This window comes from Rhinopithecus roxellana, chromosome 6, assembly GCF_007565055.1.
Source record: "Rhinopithecus roxellana isolate Shanxi Qingling chromosome 6, ASM756505v1, whole genome shotgun sequence".
Taxonomy (NCBI): Eukaryota; Metazoa; Chordata; class Mammalia; order Primates; family Cercopithecidae; genus Rhinopithecus; species Rhinopithecus roxellana.
The window spans coordinates 108,414,947-108,433,674 of NC_044554.1; the positions used below are offsets into that span (position 1 = coordinate 108,414,947).

Genomic DNA, 18,728 nt, shown 5'->3' on the forward strand with positions numbered 1-18,728 from the left:
CCAATCAGGAGAAAAGAAAAAACACAAATTACGAATATCAGAAATGAGAAAGAGGACATCACTACAAGCTCTACACATGTTAAAATGTAACAGAATGTTATGAACAACTTTATGCCAGTAAATTTGACTATGTAGATGAAATGTGCAACTTCCTTGAAAGAAATAAATTTCCAAAGCTCAATCAAAAAGAAATAACCCAAATAGTCCTATATCTATTAAAGACACTTGATTTATAGTTACAAACCTTTCTACAAAACAAAACAAAACAAAACAAAACAAAACAAAAAAAAAACAGCTCCACACACAGATAGCTTCACTGCTAAATTCTATGAAATCTTTTAGGAAGATATACCAACTCTATAAAAACTGTTGTAGAAAATTGAAAAGGAAGGAAAACCTCCCAGCTGCTCACCTGAGGTCAGCATAGGCCTCCTCTGCTAGACAACGTGAAGAAGGGGTTTTCACTAAGGAACTACCAACATGTAGCATGCTTTAAATGATAATGAATGAACCACCTGGGAATAAATAGTGAAAAATTACATAAAAAGACCTGAGCATTCATCTTTTCTTTGCCACTAAATTTAAGGGCCAACTGGCACAGGCCGTTTAACTTTCAGCCATAATGTAATCATCTCTAATATTAATCTGTTAAATTATATGAGTGATATTCAAATATTAAGACAGTATAGAGGAGAAATGTATACTCATTTCAAAGGTTCCGTGGTTTGATAATGTCTATTCAACCTTACGATTTTCTGTTTCAAAGATACCCACCACTTTTTTTTGCAGTTCAAAAGAAAACAGTTAAGACCTAATTTTTTTAATGCCCTGATAAAAATTCACAGAAGATAGAGACTCCTTTGAAAAGCAAAGCAGAATCCCTGATCGTGTAAAGCTTTGTATATCAGAGACATGAATTTATTTTTTTAAAAAATAAGTTTGTCAAAAACCAATTGGATGTTTCCCTAAGCAGTTTTCAGTTCTCCCACTCTTTTACCTAATTGTCCCCAGCACCTCTGCCTCTTGCCTCTTCTCAGATGTCCCATCCCTACAGAGGTCAGAAGGGAGGTTGAGGTAGCTGAGGCTGTGGGATTCCTGAAGAGACCACAGGACTTATGACCCCAGGTGGCTTCCTGTTGGATGGCTCCTGAAACATTTCCAACGCTTCTGTATGGAAAAAATTCATGGGACATCTTCCTTCCATGGCAGGTTTAATTTTAGTTCTCACCATGCCAACTGATTCAACATCTGCTGTCTTCCTCCAGACCAAATGGGAAATGGAGTGAGCCCAGGGGAGAATCTACAACCATCCTACAACACAAAATAGTTGGGGCCCAGATACATTTGTAATTTTTTGACACAAGGTTATTAAGCCTGGCATTAAGCCTATCAAGGTTATGATGCCTCTACTGAGTTGCAAAGTTCCCCTCCTCCTCTATTTTATAAGAGATGTGTAAAACTGCAGTAATTTCTCCCTAAGTGTTGGACCAAATTCATCAGCAAAGCTATCTGAATATAGACTTTTCTTTGTGAGAAAACCTTTCATTACAAATTCAATTTTTAAACTAAATATATAAAGTTGTTCTTATTTTTTATTTCCTCGTGCTTATTTTGGTAAGTATCCTTGTAAAGGAATTTGTTGATTATATTAAAATTATTGAATTTCTTTGGACAAACTCATAAAATCTTCTTCTTATCCCTTAAATACATACAGGAACTATAGTAATTTTCCTCTTTGAATTCTGGTATTAAAAATTCAGACTTGGAGGTGGCACCCAAGATGGCTGAATAGGAGCAGCTCCAGCCTCTAGCTCCCAGCCTGAGCGACACAGAAGACAGGTGATTTCTGCATTTTCAACTGAGTTACCAGGTTCGTCTCACTGGGGCACGTCAGACAGTCGGTGCTGGTCAGCAGGTGCAGCCCAACCAGCGAGAGCTGAAGCAGGGCGAGGCAAATGGCAAACCAGGAGATTATATCCCACGCCTAGCCTGGAGGGTCCCATGCCCACGGAGCCTCCCTCATTGCTAGCGGAGCAGTCTGAGATCTAACTTCAAGGCGGCAGCAAAGCTGGAGGAGGGGCGTCCGCCATTGCGGAGGCTTAAGTTGGTAAACAAAGATGCCTGGATGCTCAAATTGGGTGGAGCCCACCGCAGCTCAAAGAGGCCTGCCTGACTCTATAGACTGCACCTCTGGGGACAGGGCATAGCTAAACAAAAAGCAGCAGAAACCTCTGCAGATGTAAATGTCCCTCTCTGACAGCTTTGAAGAGAGCAGTGGTCTACCAGCACAGAAGTGGAGATCTGAGAACGGATAGAATGCCTGCTCAAGTGGGTCCCTGACCCCTGAGTACCGTAACTGGGAGACATCCTCCACTAGTTGCAGACCAACACCTCACACCTCACACGGCGGGGTACACCTCTGAGATGAAGCTTCCAGAGCAAGAATGAGACAGCGACACTCACTGTTCAGCAATATTCTATATTCTGCAGCCTCTGCTGCTGATTCCCAGGCAAACAGGGTCTGGAGTAGACCTCAAGCAAACTCCAACAGACCTGCAGCTGAGGGTCCTGACTGTTAGAAGGAAAACTAACAAACAGAAAGGACACCCACACCAAAACCCCATCGGTAAGTCACCATCATCAAAGACCAAAGGCAGATAAAACCACAAAGATGGGGAAAAAGCAGTGCAGAAAAGCTGGAAATTCAAAAAATCAGAGTGCATCTCCCCCTCCAAAGGAACACAGCTCATCACCAGCAATGGAACAAAGCTGGATGGAGAATGACTTTGATGAGTTGAGAGAAGAAGCCTTCAGTCGATCAAACTTTTCAGAGCTAAAGGAGGAACTACAGAGCCAGCACAAAGAAACTAAAAACCTTGAAAAAAGAATGGAAGAATGGATAACTAGAATACTCAATGCAGAGAAGACCATAACGAACTGATAGAGATGAAAATCATGACACGAGAACTACATGACAAATGCACAAGCTTCAGTAACCGACTCGATCAACTAGAAGAAAGAGTATCAGTGATTGAAGATCAAATGAATAAAATGAAGTGAGAATTGTAGAGAAAACAGAGTAAAAAGAAATGAACAAAGCCTCCAAGAAATATGGGATTATGTGAAAACACCAAATCTATGTCTGATTGGTGTGCCTGAAAGTGACGGGGAAAATGGAACCAAGTTGGAAAACACTTCAGGATATCATCCAGGAGAACTTCCCCAACCTAGTAAGGCAGGCCAACATTCACATTCAGGAAATACAGAGAATGCCACAAAGATACTCCTCAAGAAGAGCAACTCCAAGACACATAATTGCCAGATTCACCAAAGCTGACTTGAAGCAAAAAATGTTAAGGGCAGCCAGAGAGAAAGGTCGGGTTACCCACAAAGGGAAGCCATCAGACTAATGGCAGATCTCTCGGCAGAAACTCTACAAACCAGGAGAGAGTGGGGGCCAATATTCAGCATTCTTAAAGAAAAGAATTTTCAACCCAGAATTTCATATCCAGCCAAACTAAGTTTCATAAGTGAAGGAGAAATAAAATCCTTTAGAGACAAGCAAATGCTTAGAGATTTTGTCACCACCTGGCCTGCCCTACAAGAGATCCTGAAGGAAGCACTAAACATAGAAAGGAACAACCGGCACCAGCCACTGCAAAAACATGCCAAAATGATAAGACCATCGATGCTAGGAAGAAACTACATCAACTAATGAGCAAAATAAACAGCTAATATCACAATGACAGGATCAAGTTCACACATAACAATATTAAGCTTAAATATACAAGGACTAAATGGTCTCATTAAAAGACACAGACTGGCAAATTGGTTAAAGGGTCAAGACCCATCAGTTTGCTGTATACAGGAGACCTATCTCACATGCAGAGACACACATAGGCTCAAAATAAAGGGATGGAGGAAGATCTACCAAGCAAATGGAAAACAAAAAAAAAGCAGGGGTTGCAATCCTAGTCTCTGACAAAACAGACTTTAAACCATCAAAGATCAAAAGAGACAAAGAAGGCCATTACATAACGGTAAAGGGATCAATTCATCAGAAAGAGTTAACTATCCTAAATATATATGCACCCAATACAGGAGCACCCAGATTCATAAAGCAAGTCCTTAGAGACTTACAAAGAGACTTAGACTCCCATACAGTAATAATGGGAGACTTTAACACCCCACTGTCAACATTAGATAGATCAATGAAACAGAAAGTTAAAAAGCATATCCAGGAATTGAACTCAACTCTGCAGCAAGTGGACCTAATAGACATCTACAGAACTCTCCACTCCAAATCAACAGAATATACATTCTTCTCAGCACCACATCGCACTTATTCCAAAATTGACCTGTGCTGGAAGTAAAGCACTCCTCAGCAAATGTAAAAGAACAGATACTATAACAAACTGTCTCTCAGACCACAGTGCAATCAAACTAGAACTCAGAACTAAGAAACTCAATCAAAACCGCTCAACTACATGCAAACTGAACAACCTGCTCCTGAATGACTACTGGGTACACAACGAAATGAAGGCAGAAATAAAGATGTTCTTTGAAACCAATGAGAACAAAGATACAACATACCAGAATCTCTGGGACACATTTAAAGCAGTGTGTAGAGGGAAATTTATAGTACTAAATGCCCACAAGAGAAAGCAGGAAAGATCTAAAATTGACACTCTAACATCACAATTAAAAGAACTAGAGAGGCAAGAGCAAACACATTCAAAAGCTAGCAGAAGGCAAGAAATAACTAAGATCAGAGCAGAACTGAAGGAGATAGAGACACAAAAAAACCTCCAAAAAATCAATGAATCCAGGAGTTGGTTTTTTGAAAAGATCAACAAAATTGACAGACCGCTAGCAAGACTAATAAAGAAGAAAAGAGAGAGGAATCAAATAGACGCAATAAAAAATGATAAAGGGGATATCACCACCGACCCCACAGAAATACAAACAACCATCAGAGAATACTATAAACGCCTCTACGCAAATCAACTAGAAAACCTAGAAGAAATGGATAATTTCCTGGACACTTACACTCTCCCAAGACTAAACCAGGAAGAAGTTGAATCCCTGAATAGACCAATAGCAGGCTCTGAAATTGAGGCAACAATTAATAGCCTACCCACCAAAAACAGTCCAGGACCAGATGGATTCACAGCTGAATTCTACCAGAGGTACAAGAAGGAGCTGGTACCATTCCTTCTGAAACTATTCCAATCAATAGAAAAAGAGGGAATCCTCCCTAACTCATTTTATGAGGCCAACGTCATCCTGATACCAAAGCCTGGCAGAGACACAACAAAAAAAGAGAATTTTAGACCAATATCCCTGATGAACATCGATGCAAAAATCCTCAATAAAATACTGGCAAACCGGATACAGCAGCACATCAAAAAGCTTATCCACCATGATCAAGTGGGCTTCATCCCTGGGATGCAAGGCTGGTTCAACATTCGCAAATCAATAAACGTAATCCAGCATATAAACAGAACCAAAGACAAGAACCACATGATTATCTCAATAGATGCAGAAAAGGCTTTTGACAAAATTCAACAGCCCTTCATGCTAAAAACGCTCAATAAATTCGGTATTGATGGAACGTACCTCAAAATAATAAGAGCTATTTATGACAAACCCACAGCTAATATCATACTGAATGGGCAAAAACTGGAAAAATTCCCTTTGAAAACTGGCACAAGACAGGGATGCCCTCTCTCACCACTCCTATTCAACATAGTGTTGGAAGTTCTGGCTAGGGCAATCAGGCAAGAGAAAGAAATCAAGGGTATCCAGTTAGGAAAAGAAGAAGTCAAATTGTCCCTGTTTGCAGATGACATGATTGCATATTTAGAAAACCCCATCGTCTCAGCCCAAAATCTCCTTAAGCTGATAAGCAACTTCAGCAAAGTCTCAGGATACAAAATTAACGTGCAAAAATCACAAGCATTCTTATACACCAGTAACAGACAAGCAGAGAGCCAAATCAGGAATGAACTTCCATTCACAATTGCTTCAAAGAGAATCAAATACCTAGGAATCCAACTTACAAGGGATGTAAAGGACCTCTTCAAGGAGAACTACAAACCACTGCTCAGTGAAATAAAAGAGGACACAAACAAATGGAAAAACAGACCATGCTCATGGATAGGAAGAATCAATATTGTGAAAATGGCCATACTGCCCAAGGTAATTTATAGATTCAATGCCATCCCCATCAAGCTACCAATGAGTTTCTTCACAGAATTGGAAAAAACTGCTTTAAAGTTCATATGGAACCAAAAAAGAGCCTGCATTGCCAAGACAATCCTAAGTCAAAAGGACAAAGCTGGAGGCGTCACGCTACCTGACTTCAAACTATACTACAAGGCTACAGTAACCAAAACAGCATGGTACTGGTACCAAAACAGAGATATAGACCAATGGAACAGAACAGAGTCCCCAGAAATAATACCACACATCTACAGCCATCTGATCTTTGACAAACCTGAGAGAAACAAGAAATGGGGAAAGGATTCCCTATTCAATAAATGGTGCTGGGAAAATTGGCTAGCCATAAGTAGAAAGCTGAAACTGGATCCTCTCCTTATACGAAGATTAATTCAAGATGGATTAGAGACTTAAATGTTAGACCTAATACCATAAAAACCCTAGAAGAAAATCTAGGTGGTACCATTCAGGATATAGGCATGGGCAAGGACTTCATGTCTAAAACACCAAAAGCAACGGCAGCAAAAGCCAAAATTGACAAACGGGATCTAATTAAACTAAAGAGCTTCTGCACAGCAAAAGAAACTACCATCAGAGTGAACAGGCAACCTACAGAATGGGAGAAAATTTTTGCAACCTACTCATCTGACAAAGGGCTAATATCCAGAATCTACAAAGAACTCAAACAAATATACAAGAAAAAAACAAACAACCCCATCAAAAAGTGGGGAAAGGATATGAACAGACATTTCTCAAAAGAAGACATTCATACAGCCAACAGACACATGAAAAAATGCTCATCATCACTCGCCATCAGACAAATGCAAATCAAAACCACAATGAGATACCATCTCACACCAGTTAGAATGGCAATCATTAAGAAGTCAGGAAACAACAGGTGTTGGAGAGGATGTGGAGAAATAGGAACACTTTTACACTGTTGGTGGGATTGTAAACTAGTTCAACCATTATGGAAAACAGTATGGCAATTCCTCAAGGATCTAGAACTAAATGTACCATATGACCCAGCCATCCCACTACTGGGTATATACCCAAAGGATTATAAATTATTCTACTACAAAGACACATGCACACGTATGTTTATTGTGGCACTATTCACAATAGCAAAGACTTGGAATCAACCCAAATGTCCATCTGTGACTGACTGGATTAAGAAAATGTGGCACATATACACCATGGAATACTATGCAGCCATAAAAAAGGATGAGTTTGCGTCCTTTGCAGGGACATGGATGCAGCTGGAAACCATCATTCTTAGCAAACTATCACAAGAAGAGAAAACCAAACACCGCATGTTCTCACTCATAGGTGGGAACTGAACAATGAGATCACTTGGACTCGGGAAGGGGAACATCACACACTGGGGCCTATCATGGGGAGGGGGGAGGAGGGAGGGATTGCATTGGGGAGTTATACATGATATAAATGATGAATTGATGGGTGCTGACGAGTTGATGGGTGCAGCACACCAACATGGCATAAGTATACATATGTAACAAACCTGCACGTTATGCACATGTACCCTAGAACTTAAAGTATAATAAAAAAATTTTTTAAAAAAATGATAAAGGGGACATCACCACAGATCCCACAGAAATACAAACTAACATCAGAGAACACTATAAATATCTCTACATACATAAACTAGAAAATCTAGAAGAAATGGATAAATTCCTGGATACATACACCCTCCCAAGATTAACCAGGAAGAAGTCAAATCCCTGAATAGACCAATAACAGGTTCTGAAATTGAGGCAGTAATTAATAGCCTACCAAAAAAAAAAAAAAAAAGAAAAGCCCAGGACTAGATAGATTCACAGCTGAATTCTACCAGAGGTTCAAAGAGGAGCTGGTACCATTACTTCTCAAACTATTCCAAACAATAGAAAAAGAGGGACTCCTCCCTAACTCATTTTATGAGGACAGCATCATCCTGATAGCAAAACCTGGCAGAGACACACACACAAAAAGAAAATTTCAGGCAAATATCCCTGATGAACATCGATGCAAAAATCCTCAATAAAATACTGGCAAACTGAATCCAGTAGCAAATCAAAAAGCTCATCCACCACAATCAAGTTGGCTTCATCCCTGGGATGCAAGTCTGGTTCAACATATGCAAATCAATAGATGTAATCAATCACATAAACAGAACCAATGAAAAAAAAACACATAATTATCTCAATAGATGCAGAAAAGGCCTTCAATATAATTCAACATGACTTCATGCTGAAAACACTCAATAAACTAGGTATTGATGGAATGTATCTCAAAATAATAAGAGTTATTTATGACAAACCCATAGCCAATATCACACTGACTGTGCAAAAGCTGGAAGCACTCCCTTTGAAAACTGGCATAAGACAGGGATGCCCTCTCTCTCCACTCCTATTCAACATAGTACTGGAAGTTCTGGCCAAGGCAATCAGGCAAGAGAAAGAAATAAAGGGTATTCAAATAGGAAGCAAAGAAGTCAGACTGTCTCTGTTTGCAGATGACATGATTGTATATTTAGAAAACCCCATTATCTCAGCCCCAAAACTCCTTAAGCTCATAAGTAACTTGAGCAAAGTCTCAGGATACAAAATCAATGTGCAGAAATCACAAGCATTCCTATACACCAATAATAGAGAGCCAAATCATGAGTGAACGCCCATTCACAATTGCTACAAAGAATATTAAATATCTAGGAACACAACTTACAAAGGATGTGAGCAACCTCTTCAAGGAGAAAGACAAACCACTGGTCAAGGAAATAAGAGAGGATATAAATAAATGGAAAAACATTCCATGCTTATGGATAGGAAGAATCAATATCGTGAAAATGGCCATACTGCACAAAGTAATTCAGAGATTCAATGCTACTCCCATCAAGCTACCATTGACTTTCTTCACAGAACAAGAAAAAAGTACTTTAAATTTCATGTAGAACCAAAAAAGAGTCTGTATAGCCAAGACAATCCTAAGCAAAAAGATCAAGATCAAAGCTGGTGGCATCATGCCAACTGACTTCAAACTATACTACAAGGCTATAGTAACCAAAACAGCAAGGTACTGGTACCAAAACAGATATATAAACCAATGGAACAAAACAGAGGCCTCAGAAATAGCACCATACATATACAACTATCTGATCTTCAACAAACCTGACCAAAACAAGCAAGGGGTAAAGGATTCCCTATCTAACAAGTGATGCTGGGAAAGCTGGCTAGCCATATGCAGAAAACTGAAACTGGACCCCTTCCTTACACCTTATACAAAAAATAACTCACGGGCTGGGCGCGGTGGCTCAAGCCTGTAATCCCAGCACTTTGGGAGGCCGAGGCGGGCGGATCATGAGGTCAGGAGATCGAGACCATCCTGGCTAACACGGTGAAACCCCATCTCTACTAAAAAATACAAAAAAAAAAAAAAACTAGCCGAGCAAGGTGGCAGGCGCCTGTAGTCCCAGCTACTCGGGAGGCTGAGGCAGGAGAATGGCGTGAACCCGTGAGGCGGAGCTTGCAGTGAGCCAAGATCCGGCCACCGCACTCCAGCCTGGGCGACAGAGCGGGACTCCGACTCAAAAAAAAAAAAAAAGAAATAATAACTCAAGATGGATTAAAGACTTAAATGTCAAACCTAAAACCATAAAAACCCTAGAAGAAAACCTAGGCAATACCATTCAGGACATAGGCCTGGATAAAGACTTCATGACTGAAACACCAAAAGCAATTGCAACAAAAGCCAAAACTGACAAATGGGATCTAATTAAACTAAAGAACTTCTGCACGGCAAAAGAAACTATTATCAGAGTGAACAGACAACCTACAGAATGGGAGAAAATTTTTGCAATCTATCCATCTGACAAAGTCTAATATCCAGAATCTATAAGGAACTTAAACAAATTTACAAGAAAAAAAAACCATCAAAAATTTTGTGAAGGATATGAACAGACACTTTTCAAAAGAAGATATTTATGTGACAAGCATATGAAAAAAAAAACTCATCATCACTGGTCATTAGAGAAATGCAAATCAAAACCACAATGAGATACCATCTCACACCAGTTAGAGTGCCAATCATTAAAAAGTCAGGAAACGACAGATGCTGGAGAGGATGTGGAGAAATAGGAATGCTTTTACACTGTTGGTGGGAGTGTAAAGTAGTTCAAACATTGTGGAAGACAGTGTGGTGATGTCTCAAGGATCTAGAACCAGAAATACCATTTGACCCAGCAATCCCATTACTGGATATATACCCATAGGATTACAAATTATTGTGCTATAAAGACACATGCACATATATGTTTATTGCGGCACTGTTCACAATAGCAAAGACTTGGAACTAACCCAAATGCCCATCAGTGATAGACTGGATAAAGAAAGTGTGGCCCATATACAACATGGAATACTATGCAGTCATAAAAAGGATGAGTTCATGTCTTGTTTAGGGACATGGATGAAGCTGGAAGCCACCATTCTCAGCAAACTAACACAGGAACAGAAAACCAAACACCGCATGTTCTCACTCATAAGTGAGAGTTGAACAATGAGAACACATGGACACAGGGAGGGGAACTTCACACATGGGGGCCTGTCAAGGGGTGGGAAGGCAAGTGGAGGGAGAGCATTAGGACAAATACCTAATATATGTGGGACTTAAAACCTGGATGACAGGTTGATGGGTGCAGCAGACCACCATGGCACATGTATGCCTATGTAACAAACCTGCATGTTCTGTACATGTATCCCAGAACTTAAAGTATATTAAATAAAAAATTTAAGTATGCAGCTCCTTCCACAGCTTTCTCTTGCTCCTACTCCAGCCATGTGATGTGTATGCCTCCCCTCTGCCTTCTGCCATGATTGTAAGTTTCCTGAGGCCTCCCCAGAAGCCAAGCAGATGCCAGCATCATGCTTCCTGTACAGCCTGTGGAACCGTGAGCCAATTAAACCTCTTTTCTTTATGAATTACCCAATCTCTGATATTTCTTTAAAGCAGCGTGAGGATGGACGAATACATCTTCTTTACCGCATTTATAAGGATAGGGAAGAAAACAATGAACATGCAAAGACTGGAAAGAGACGAAGGAGTGTTAATACAGGGTAGAAAAGGAAGCAGGAGTTCTAGATATAATTCTGAGACTCAAGTGTAGTCAGGGTCTTGAGCTTCACCTGGGTTTCCACAACTGATAGTAAATATCAATGAATAATAGGCAACAAAGCCCAGAGAAAGTGAGACATAATCAAGAGCTAACAGAAATGCAGAGGAAAATAAAGACAGAAACGGTTACTTTTCAATAGGAAGAAGGTCTCAGAAAGCACTAATAGGAAAGTGGAAATGTGAGACAGGAAGGGATAGTAGCCAACGCAGGTTGCATTAATGAGCACATTACCACTGTATACGGTGATAAGGATGTTCCCACTGTAAACAACTGGGTCTTAGTCCTGCTGCGGACTCAGCAATTTGTATGCAGTACATCACAGACTGTCTCACTTGGTGGACAGCTTGATAAGTAAGGAAGCTGTGGTGTTTATCCATAAGCCCTAACTGACAGTGATTGAAATATGCTCCTAGGTTATCAGCTCTGACAACTTCAGGCTGCTGCATGCACTACCTATACATACTTTTGTAGTCAGATAAACCCTCTGACAGGGAGTTATGAGTGGTTGAAGTAAGACATCATACACATGCATGGAAACAATAAATGGCAAGGAGCTGTCGAAGAGGTTTTGAAAGCATCTTTATGAAAGGTACACGTCATGTATCAAAAACTTATTCAAAGCTGATCTACATGGCTTGGGCTAGGATGAGGCTAGTGAGAAGCCCTAGGCACCTCACTCTTAAGAAAACATTCACTCCCAGGGTCACCCACCTACAGGATCTGCACTTGGGTGACCAGAGAGTGAGTGCCTCCTTAAGCCGTGTGCCCTAGATGCCCCACTTGCCTCACAATAGCCCCAGCCCTGCTGGTCTAGTGGGAGAATGACAGGCTCCCTGTTTCAGCAATGATGAATGGAAACAGTGGACATGTCAGACATCCAGGAGACGCTGTGCACCCAAAAAGATGGGAAACAGTAAAAGTTGGGTCTCTTCCCTACCAGAAAAAAAGTGGACTGGCATGAAAAAGGTTAAAAAGCAGATTCTATCCAGTAGGGTAAGACTTGGGTTATTGTCTTCCCCATATAGTGACCTCCAGAAAGCCAACTCCAGAAAGTTTGAGTTAGGTGAGGTCCTATAGCTGGCTAATGACCTAATCAGATATGCAACCCGTTCTTCTGTAACCTTCTCACCACCCAATGATTCGCTTTTTTGCTGACCTCATGATCCTCTTGAGAGAATATAGAATAACCAGAACTGGTGATACCAACATAGATGACTAGACTAAGCCTCCTAGTAAGGCTAATTTGAAGATAGTGCAAAGGTGTTCATCCTCAACATACCAGTTCACCCTCAAGTCCTTCAGTAGCTGGGAAAGCCCTCCTCTCTCAGAGAATGATAAGACTTTGCCTCCAGATTTTTCTGGCAGACTGGATCTGGGGCTGGCACTGACCACATGGATGTCTAATTAATGGACAGATGATGAGAACAGCTATCATGTTATTTGTTCTGGGGCAGGAGACTCTCTGGGCCTATTTTATATGGGGAAACGTCCCTAAAGGGCAAAAGGCAACTGAAGGTTAGTTTAGTAATCAATTTTAGAAGTACAGTCAGGCCTCAGGGACTAAACATCCCTCCCTTCTTAGGGCATGGCAAGATATTTGATATCATGAGGTCCTGCTGGAGACATATAACCTCAGTCACAGCAGAAAGTAGAGTCGGTAGGAGAAGTATTGCCAACCCACAACTCAATGGGAAATGTTTCTGTCTCTTTAAATCGTAACCATGGGGCCCACCCTGAGCTTCCTGATTTCTGAAGTCTGAGTGATTTCCTCTGTGTGCGGAGAGGAAAGAGCCTTCTGCACTCACAGCCGAAGGGAAAGCAGCAGGTTGGGGCTTCTTGTGGCCAACTTCAGAGCCTGTTACCAGGAAAGGTGAGCCTGAGCCTGGGAGTGGCGGGGACTGGGGGTGCTCTGAGAACCAGAAAGAACATGATTCCTAGAGTATTTACTGCCTGAGCACTTGCATGCTACAAGGCATCATGCAGGCGAGCAATTTCTGGAACAATCAAAGACATGCTTCCAGGTTTTTAAGTAGGCAAAGTTCAGAGGAAATTTTAGGATCATCTTCTCCAGCTCTGGAGCACAAACGTTCTTGGTGGGGAGTGAAACCTGTCTCCTCCCACTTCCCTTAATAAAGTAAGAGAAGAGTGTGCTGGAACCACCTCCAGGAATAAAACACAGTTTGAAAGGCATTAAACATTCCTCAAGCTCCCTATTGAGCAAAGGCAAAAGATACTTCCATGGCCCCGTAAGCCATCTAACCTTGGAGTGAGTCACAACGTGACAAGACTGGGTACATTTGAACTCTCCTCCTCACTGTCCACAGAAGGGGCCCCTGAGGAGACATCTGAGATTAGTATCTTGGTCTTCATCCCCTTTCCCTGCATGGTCCCTTTAACATCTGCTCCCTTAATTCAAGCTTCTCCTGTTCCAGTCACCGGGACACCTTAAATTCCCACCTGTACAATAAAGGGGGTTGCAAAAATGACTGATGTCCAAGTTCTGAGCTGTGGACATCAGAAACATTTAATTCATGAATCAGAATCTCTGAGGATGGATCCAAGAGACGTACATTTTTACAGAACATTCACGTAATTCTGAGAAACAGCACATTTGAGTGGCAAAGAACTCAATAAACTTTGAGGTCTCTTAAAGTATTAGGAATATAGGATTCTACACGTGTACATTCCTCAATGATTAAGGGCCATTTGTCACCTCAGAGTTCAGCTGGGTCTTACTTTCCTCAAAAAAAGAAAAACTATTTAAAATCATTTCAACCCCTGTTCCAAACTATGGAAAATTCCAATGGACTATCCAGAGTTCTGTGGACTCCCTGCAGCACACATTCTCATTTTCTTAGTTGACAAGGACATTTTGCTTTATCTAAATTATTTTCTCCGAATCTTGCAGCTGTTTCTTCATTTCTGCTCTGATGTCATTGATGATCGTCTGTTCATTTCTACATGCAAAATAATTAATCACATAAGGCCCATGGAGTGAATCTTATTGAAGGTTTTGGGGAGGGCCAGGAGAGTTCCTGCAGAAACAGAAACAGCTCTAGATTTAATAGAGGATGAGGCAAACCTGTTCTCCAAGTCCTTCGATCAAAGACAAGTTACTTAGCCAGCCTCTCTCTCTGCCCTTCCTTCATGTGTGGTGCCAATGGGAGAGAACACAGGTACCTGAGCGACCAGGGTGCAAGACACAAAGAGTTTGACATGGATGGTGAGACACAGACAGATGGTCGGGGAGGATCAATAGTCCTAGGAGAGGAAGCAGAGTGGGTTGGCAAGGCCCTGAAATCTGCTGATCGTGAAGTAGCTGACTGAGTGGGGAATTGTCTGAGAATGAGGCTGGAGACATAGATGCAGGGAGAAGTGCATTTGTGTTCAGGAGCTTGTGTGATTAGGCAAACTGGATCACAGAGTGTTTAGCTATATTACATAATGTTAGATTTCAGCATAATCAGATTTGGAGGGGAAGACAAATTCAGGAGTTGAAGGGGAGTGTTCAAGTCTCTCTGGCACAGACATCGTATTTAGACATCTCTAGACAAACAAAACTATTTGATTTTAAGAAAACAGAGTCGGGGCCCTCCAGATCTACTTGGGAGATCTGTTCAATTTCCAAAAGAAAAATCCCAATTTTCTTCTTTTTTCCCAGGCCAGCCACTTGAAGGTGGGTGCCTAAGTCACTGGGCAAATTTTCTGGTTCTGAGGGTTTACCTAATCTTCCCCCAGCTGCTGAATCCCCTGATGTCTCTAGCTTATGTCAGTGATATAGAATCACCCGGGGAAAAAGTAATACCTGAAGCCCATTGGCATTGAGTAAATATTATAACTTACCCTCTGCTTTTTGCTTTTGGAGTTCCTGAAAAGACAAATCCAGCCTCACCCAATGTTCTCACAGCATCATACCAACTCAAGGGCAGGGTGTTGGCCCTTCCAAGGCCATTCTCTCAAGTTCCGATATAATCCGTACTTAAAGAGGGATTAGCACAATGTATTATATTTGATGAAATTTACCTGTCTTCTCTCTAGCCACCTGCCTTTCTGCCAAGACATACACCTAGACTTTTAGATCCTTGCAGGCAAAAACCATGTCTTTCCACTGTGCTGTCACCAGCTCTTCAGACTTTGCCTGACACACTGTAGATGGTTATGCCCATTTGAGGAATAAATAAATGAATTAACAAATTGTGTTTGGTACTCTTCCAGGTAAGCATGGGAGGAAGGAAGATGGCGAGAGATGAAGAAAATATCTATGGTAAGACCATATCTCTACACCTCATATGTGCCCCGCTAGGCTTCAGCTTAGGATAATAAGGAGAATGGGGCTTCCTCAAGACTGAACAGAGATAAGTTCCAGAGATGTCTCAACCCTGGGATGACAGCACCAACCCTGAGATTTGCATTTTAGCTGGATCTCTGCTGTGAGAAGTTAAGTTCTTTGACTAGCCGGCTCCCTTGGTTCCACGGTATAAAATAAGGATAATAAGCCTACTCTGATCACCACAGACGAAGTGCAGAGGGGATCAAATCATGCACTACAGTGAACATAAGACTTGCGAGGTAGCATGTTTACAGAACAAGGATGGAGGGTTAAAACAGATATTCTTTTTAGGCAGCCAGTTTAAGAGAGAAAGAAGAGAGGAAGGAGAGAAAGAGGAATAGAAGGAGGGAAGAAGGAAAGAGGGCTTATCTCACCCCCTCAACAGGCCTCTGAGAAACAGGCCTCTATTACCACTCCCACTTTTGCCGAAGAGGCTTAATACTTAGATTATGCAACTTCCCCAAGGTTACACAACTAGCACATGCTGCGGCTGTGATTCAAACCAAGGTATCTGGAACTCCACACAGCTCTTCCCTACCAGGCAGTACTGCCCCCACGGCCTTTCTCTGGGGATGGTCTCTGGGAGAATATTTCAGAGTGCATTGAAATTTTCAAATATTAAATAAATATGTCTGCATGTGTGTGGCTGACCAGAAATGTCAGAACTATTGGGCTGGATTGATAAAGGAACATTTCTTTTTTTTTTTTTTTTGAGACGGAGTCTCGCTGTGTCGCCCAGGCTGGAGTGCAGTGGCGCGATCTCGGCTCACTGCAAGCTCCGCCTCCCGGGTTCCCGCCATTCTCCCGCCTCAGCCTCCGAGTAGCTGGGACTACAGGCGCCCGCCACCTCGCCCGGCTAGTTTTTTGTATTTTTAGTAGAGACGGGGTTTCACCGTGTTAGCCAGGAGGGTCTCGATCTCCTGACCTCGTGATCCACCTGCCTCGGCCTCCCAAAGTGCTGGGATTACAGGCTTGAGCCACCGCGCCCGGCCGATAAAGGAACATTTCTATGATAAGCAGCTGTAGTTGGAGCATCTACAGGTGCAGGCAGACAACCTAAATACAAAAGGAAAAGGTGGAAATGAACGCCTACGGGCTCAAATCTCTATTCTTAACCACTTATGCTAAAGGCAAGAAGATTCCAGTTCCCAAGGGAAAGTTGGTTAAACCTAAGTAAGATTATAACACTTGGTCTCACAGGTTTAGAAGAGAACACTTGGTCCCGGCAGCAGCCCACGCTGAGGCTCATCCTTGTTGGGAGAACAGGGGCCGGAAAGAGCGCCACTGGGAACAGCATCCTAGGCCAGAAACGGTTCCTCTCCAGGCTGGGGGCCACGTCTGTGACCAGGGCCTGCACCACGGCCAGCCGCTGGTGGAACAAGTGCCACGTGGAAGTCGTGGACACTCCGGACATTTTCAGCTCCGAAGTGTCTAAGACAGACACCGGCTGTGACGAGAGAGGTCGCTGCTACCTGCTCTCGGCCCCGGGGCCCCACGCGCTGCTGCTGGTGACCCAGCTGGGCCGCTTCACCGCCCAGGACCAGCAAGCGGTGAGGAAGGTGAGGGACATGTTCGGGGAGGACGTCCTGAAATGGACGGTCATCGTCTTCACCAGGAAGGAGGACCTGGCGGGGGGCTCCCTGCAAGATTACGTGCGCAGCACAGAGAACCGGGCCTTGCGCGAGCTGGTGGCCGAGTGCGGGGGCCGGGTCTGTGCCTTTGACAACCGGGCCACCGGCCGGGAGCAGGAAGCCCAGGCGGAGCAGCTGCTGGGGCTGGTGAAGGGCCTGGTGCGGGAGCACGAGGGCGCCCACTACTCCAACGAGGTGTACGAGATGGCGCATCTCCTGCGCTGGGCAGGCCCGGAGGAGCGGCTCCGGAGGGTGTCGGAGGGCTTGGCCGCCCGCATGCGGAGGAGGCCTTGGGGCGTCTGGCTGCGGGCCGGACTGTGGGCGTGGCCGAAGCCGCCCTGGAGCTGGAGGCTGGGCCTGGCCCTGCTGCTGGGCGGCGCGCTCCTCTTCTGCGTGCTGCTCCACAGGCGCTGGTCGGCGGTCTTTGCGGAGGTCGGACCTGACTGACACTGCAGGTCCTAAAACTGAAGGCAACTTGGTCAAGAGAGGCTGAATTCTTGGAGCTGAAGGGACAACTTTATTCCAACGGAAGGAATCCTGTAGTTTCAGGCACAGTTTTAATGACACAGAAAACTTTGAATGCTGCATCATCTTTGCAACTTTGCCAAGAGTCAGAGTCCACTTTTTAAGTTTTTAACTCATTTTAAATGATGTGTATGCAGAGTTTTAAATTTCTCTAACAATAACTTCCTTTGGTAGTTTTGGTAGTCTAATGTCAAGTAGCTTCTGGTGGGGACAAATGCGTGGCACGGGGGAAAGAAGTGCCTTTATTTTTGAACTTTTTAAAATGTTTAGACTGCCCCCGCCTTGATAATTTTCTAGTTCATATACATGAGTAGATATGTTCTTTTGTCATTCTTGTAGACTGTTAGCATCAATAAAAGAAATGTGGGCATTACACATGTTAATGTTACTTCTGAGCCATCAGTTTATTAGTACAATGATTTACTACCAAAAAGATGAATGTAACTGTACTGTTACAGAGCAGAAAATAACAGTTTCCACTTTTCTAGAACATATTATGGTTCGTGGCATTCCAAAATGAAGTAGGGGCCGGGTGAGGTGGCTCACGCCTGTAATCCCAACACTTTGGGAGGCCTAGGCGGGTAGATCACCTGAGGTCAGGAGTTCGAGACCAGCGTGACCAACATGGCGAAACCTCATCTCTACTAAAAATACAAAAATTAGCCAGACGTGGTAGCACTCGCCTGTAATCCCAGCCACTCAGGAGGCTGAGGCGGGAGAATCGCTTGATGCAGTGAGCCGAGATCGTGCCACTGCACTCCAGCTTGGATGACAGAGCAAGAATCTGTTGAAAGAAGGGAAGGGAAGGGGAGGGAAGGGGAGGGGAGGGGAGGGGAGGGAAAAGAAAGAAAGA

At 42.9% G+C, this 18,728-nt stretch overlaps 1 protein-coding gene and 1 long non-coding RNA gene across 2 annotated transcripts in view; one reads left to right on the plus strand and one right to left on the minus strand.

The window, feature by feature from the left end:
• LOC115898305 overlaps positions 1-18,728 on the minus strand; it is a 100,973-nt gene that overhangs the window by 66,774 nt on the left and 15,471 nt on the right. The window lies entirely within an intron of this gene.
• On the plus strand, positions 13,126-18,036 carry GIMAP1 (GTPase, IMAP family member 1). The gene is made up of 3 exons (XM_010379916.2): positions 13,126-13,259; positions 15,605-15,653; positions 16,920-18,036. The coding sequence occupies exons 2-3, from the start codon at positions 15,611-15,613 to the stop codon at positions 17,795-17,797; spliced, it is 921 nt and encodes a 306-aa protein (XP_010378218.2). The 5' UTR covers positions 13,126-13,259; positions 15,605-15,610; the 3' UTR covers positions 17,798-18,036.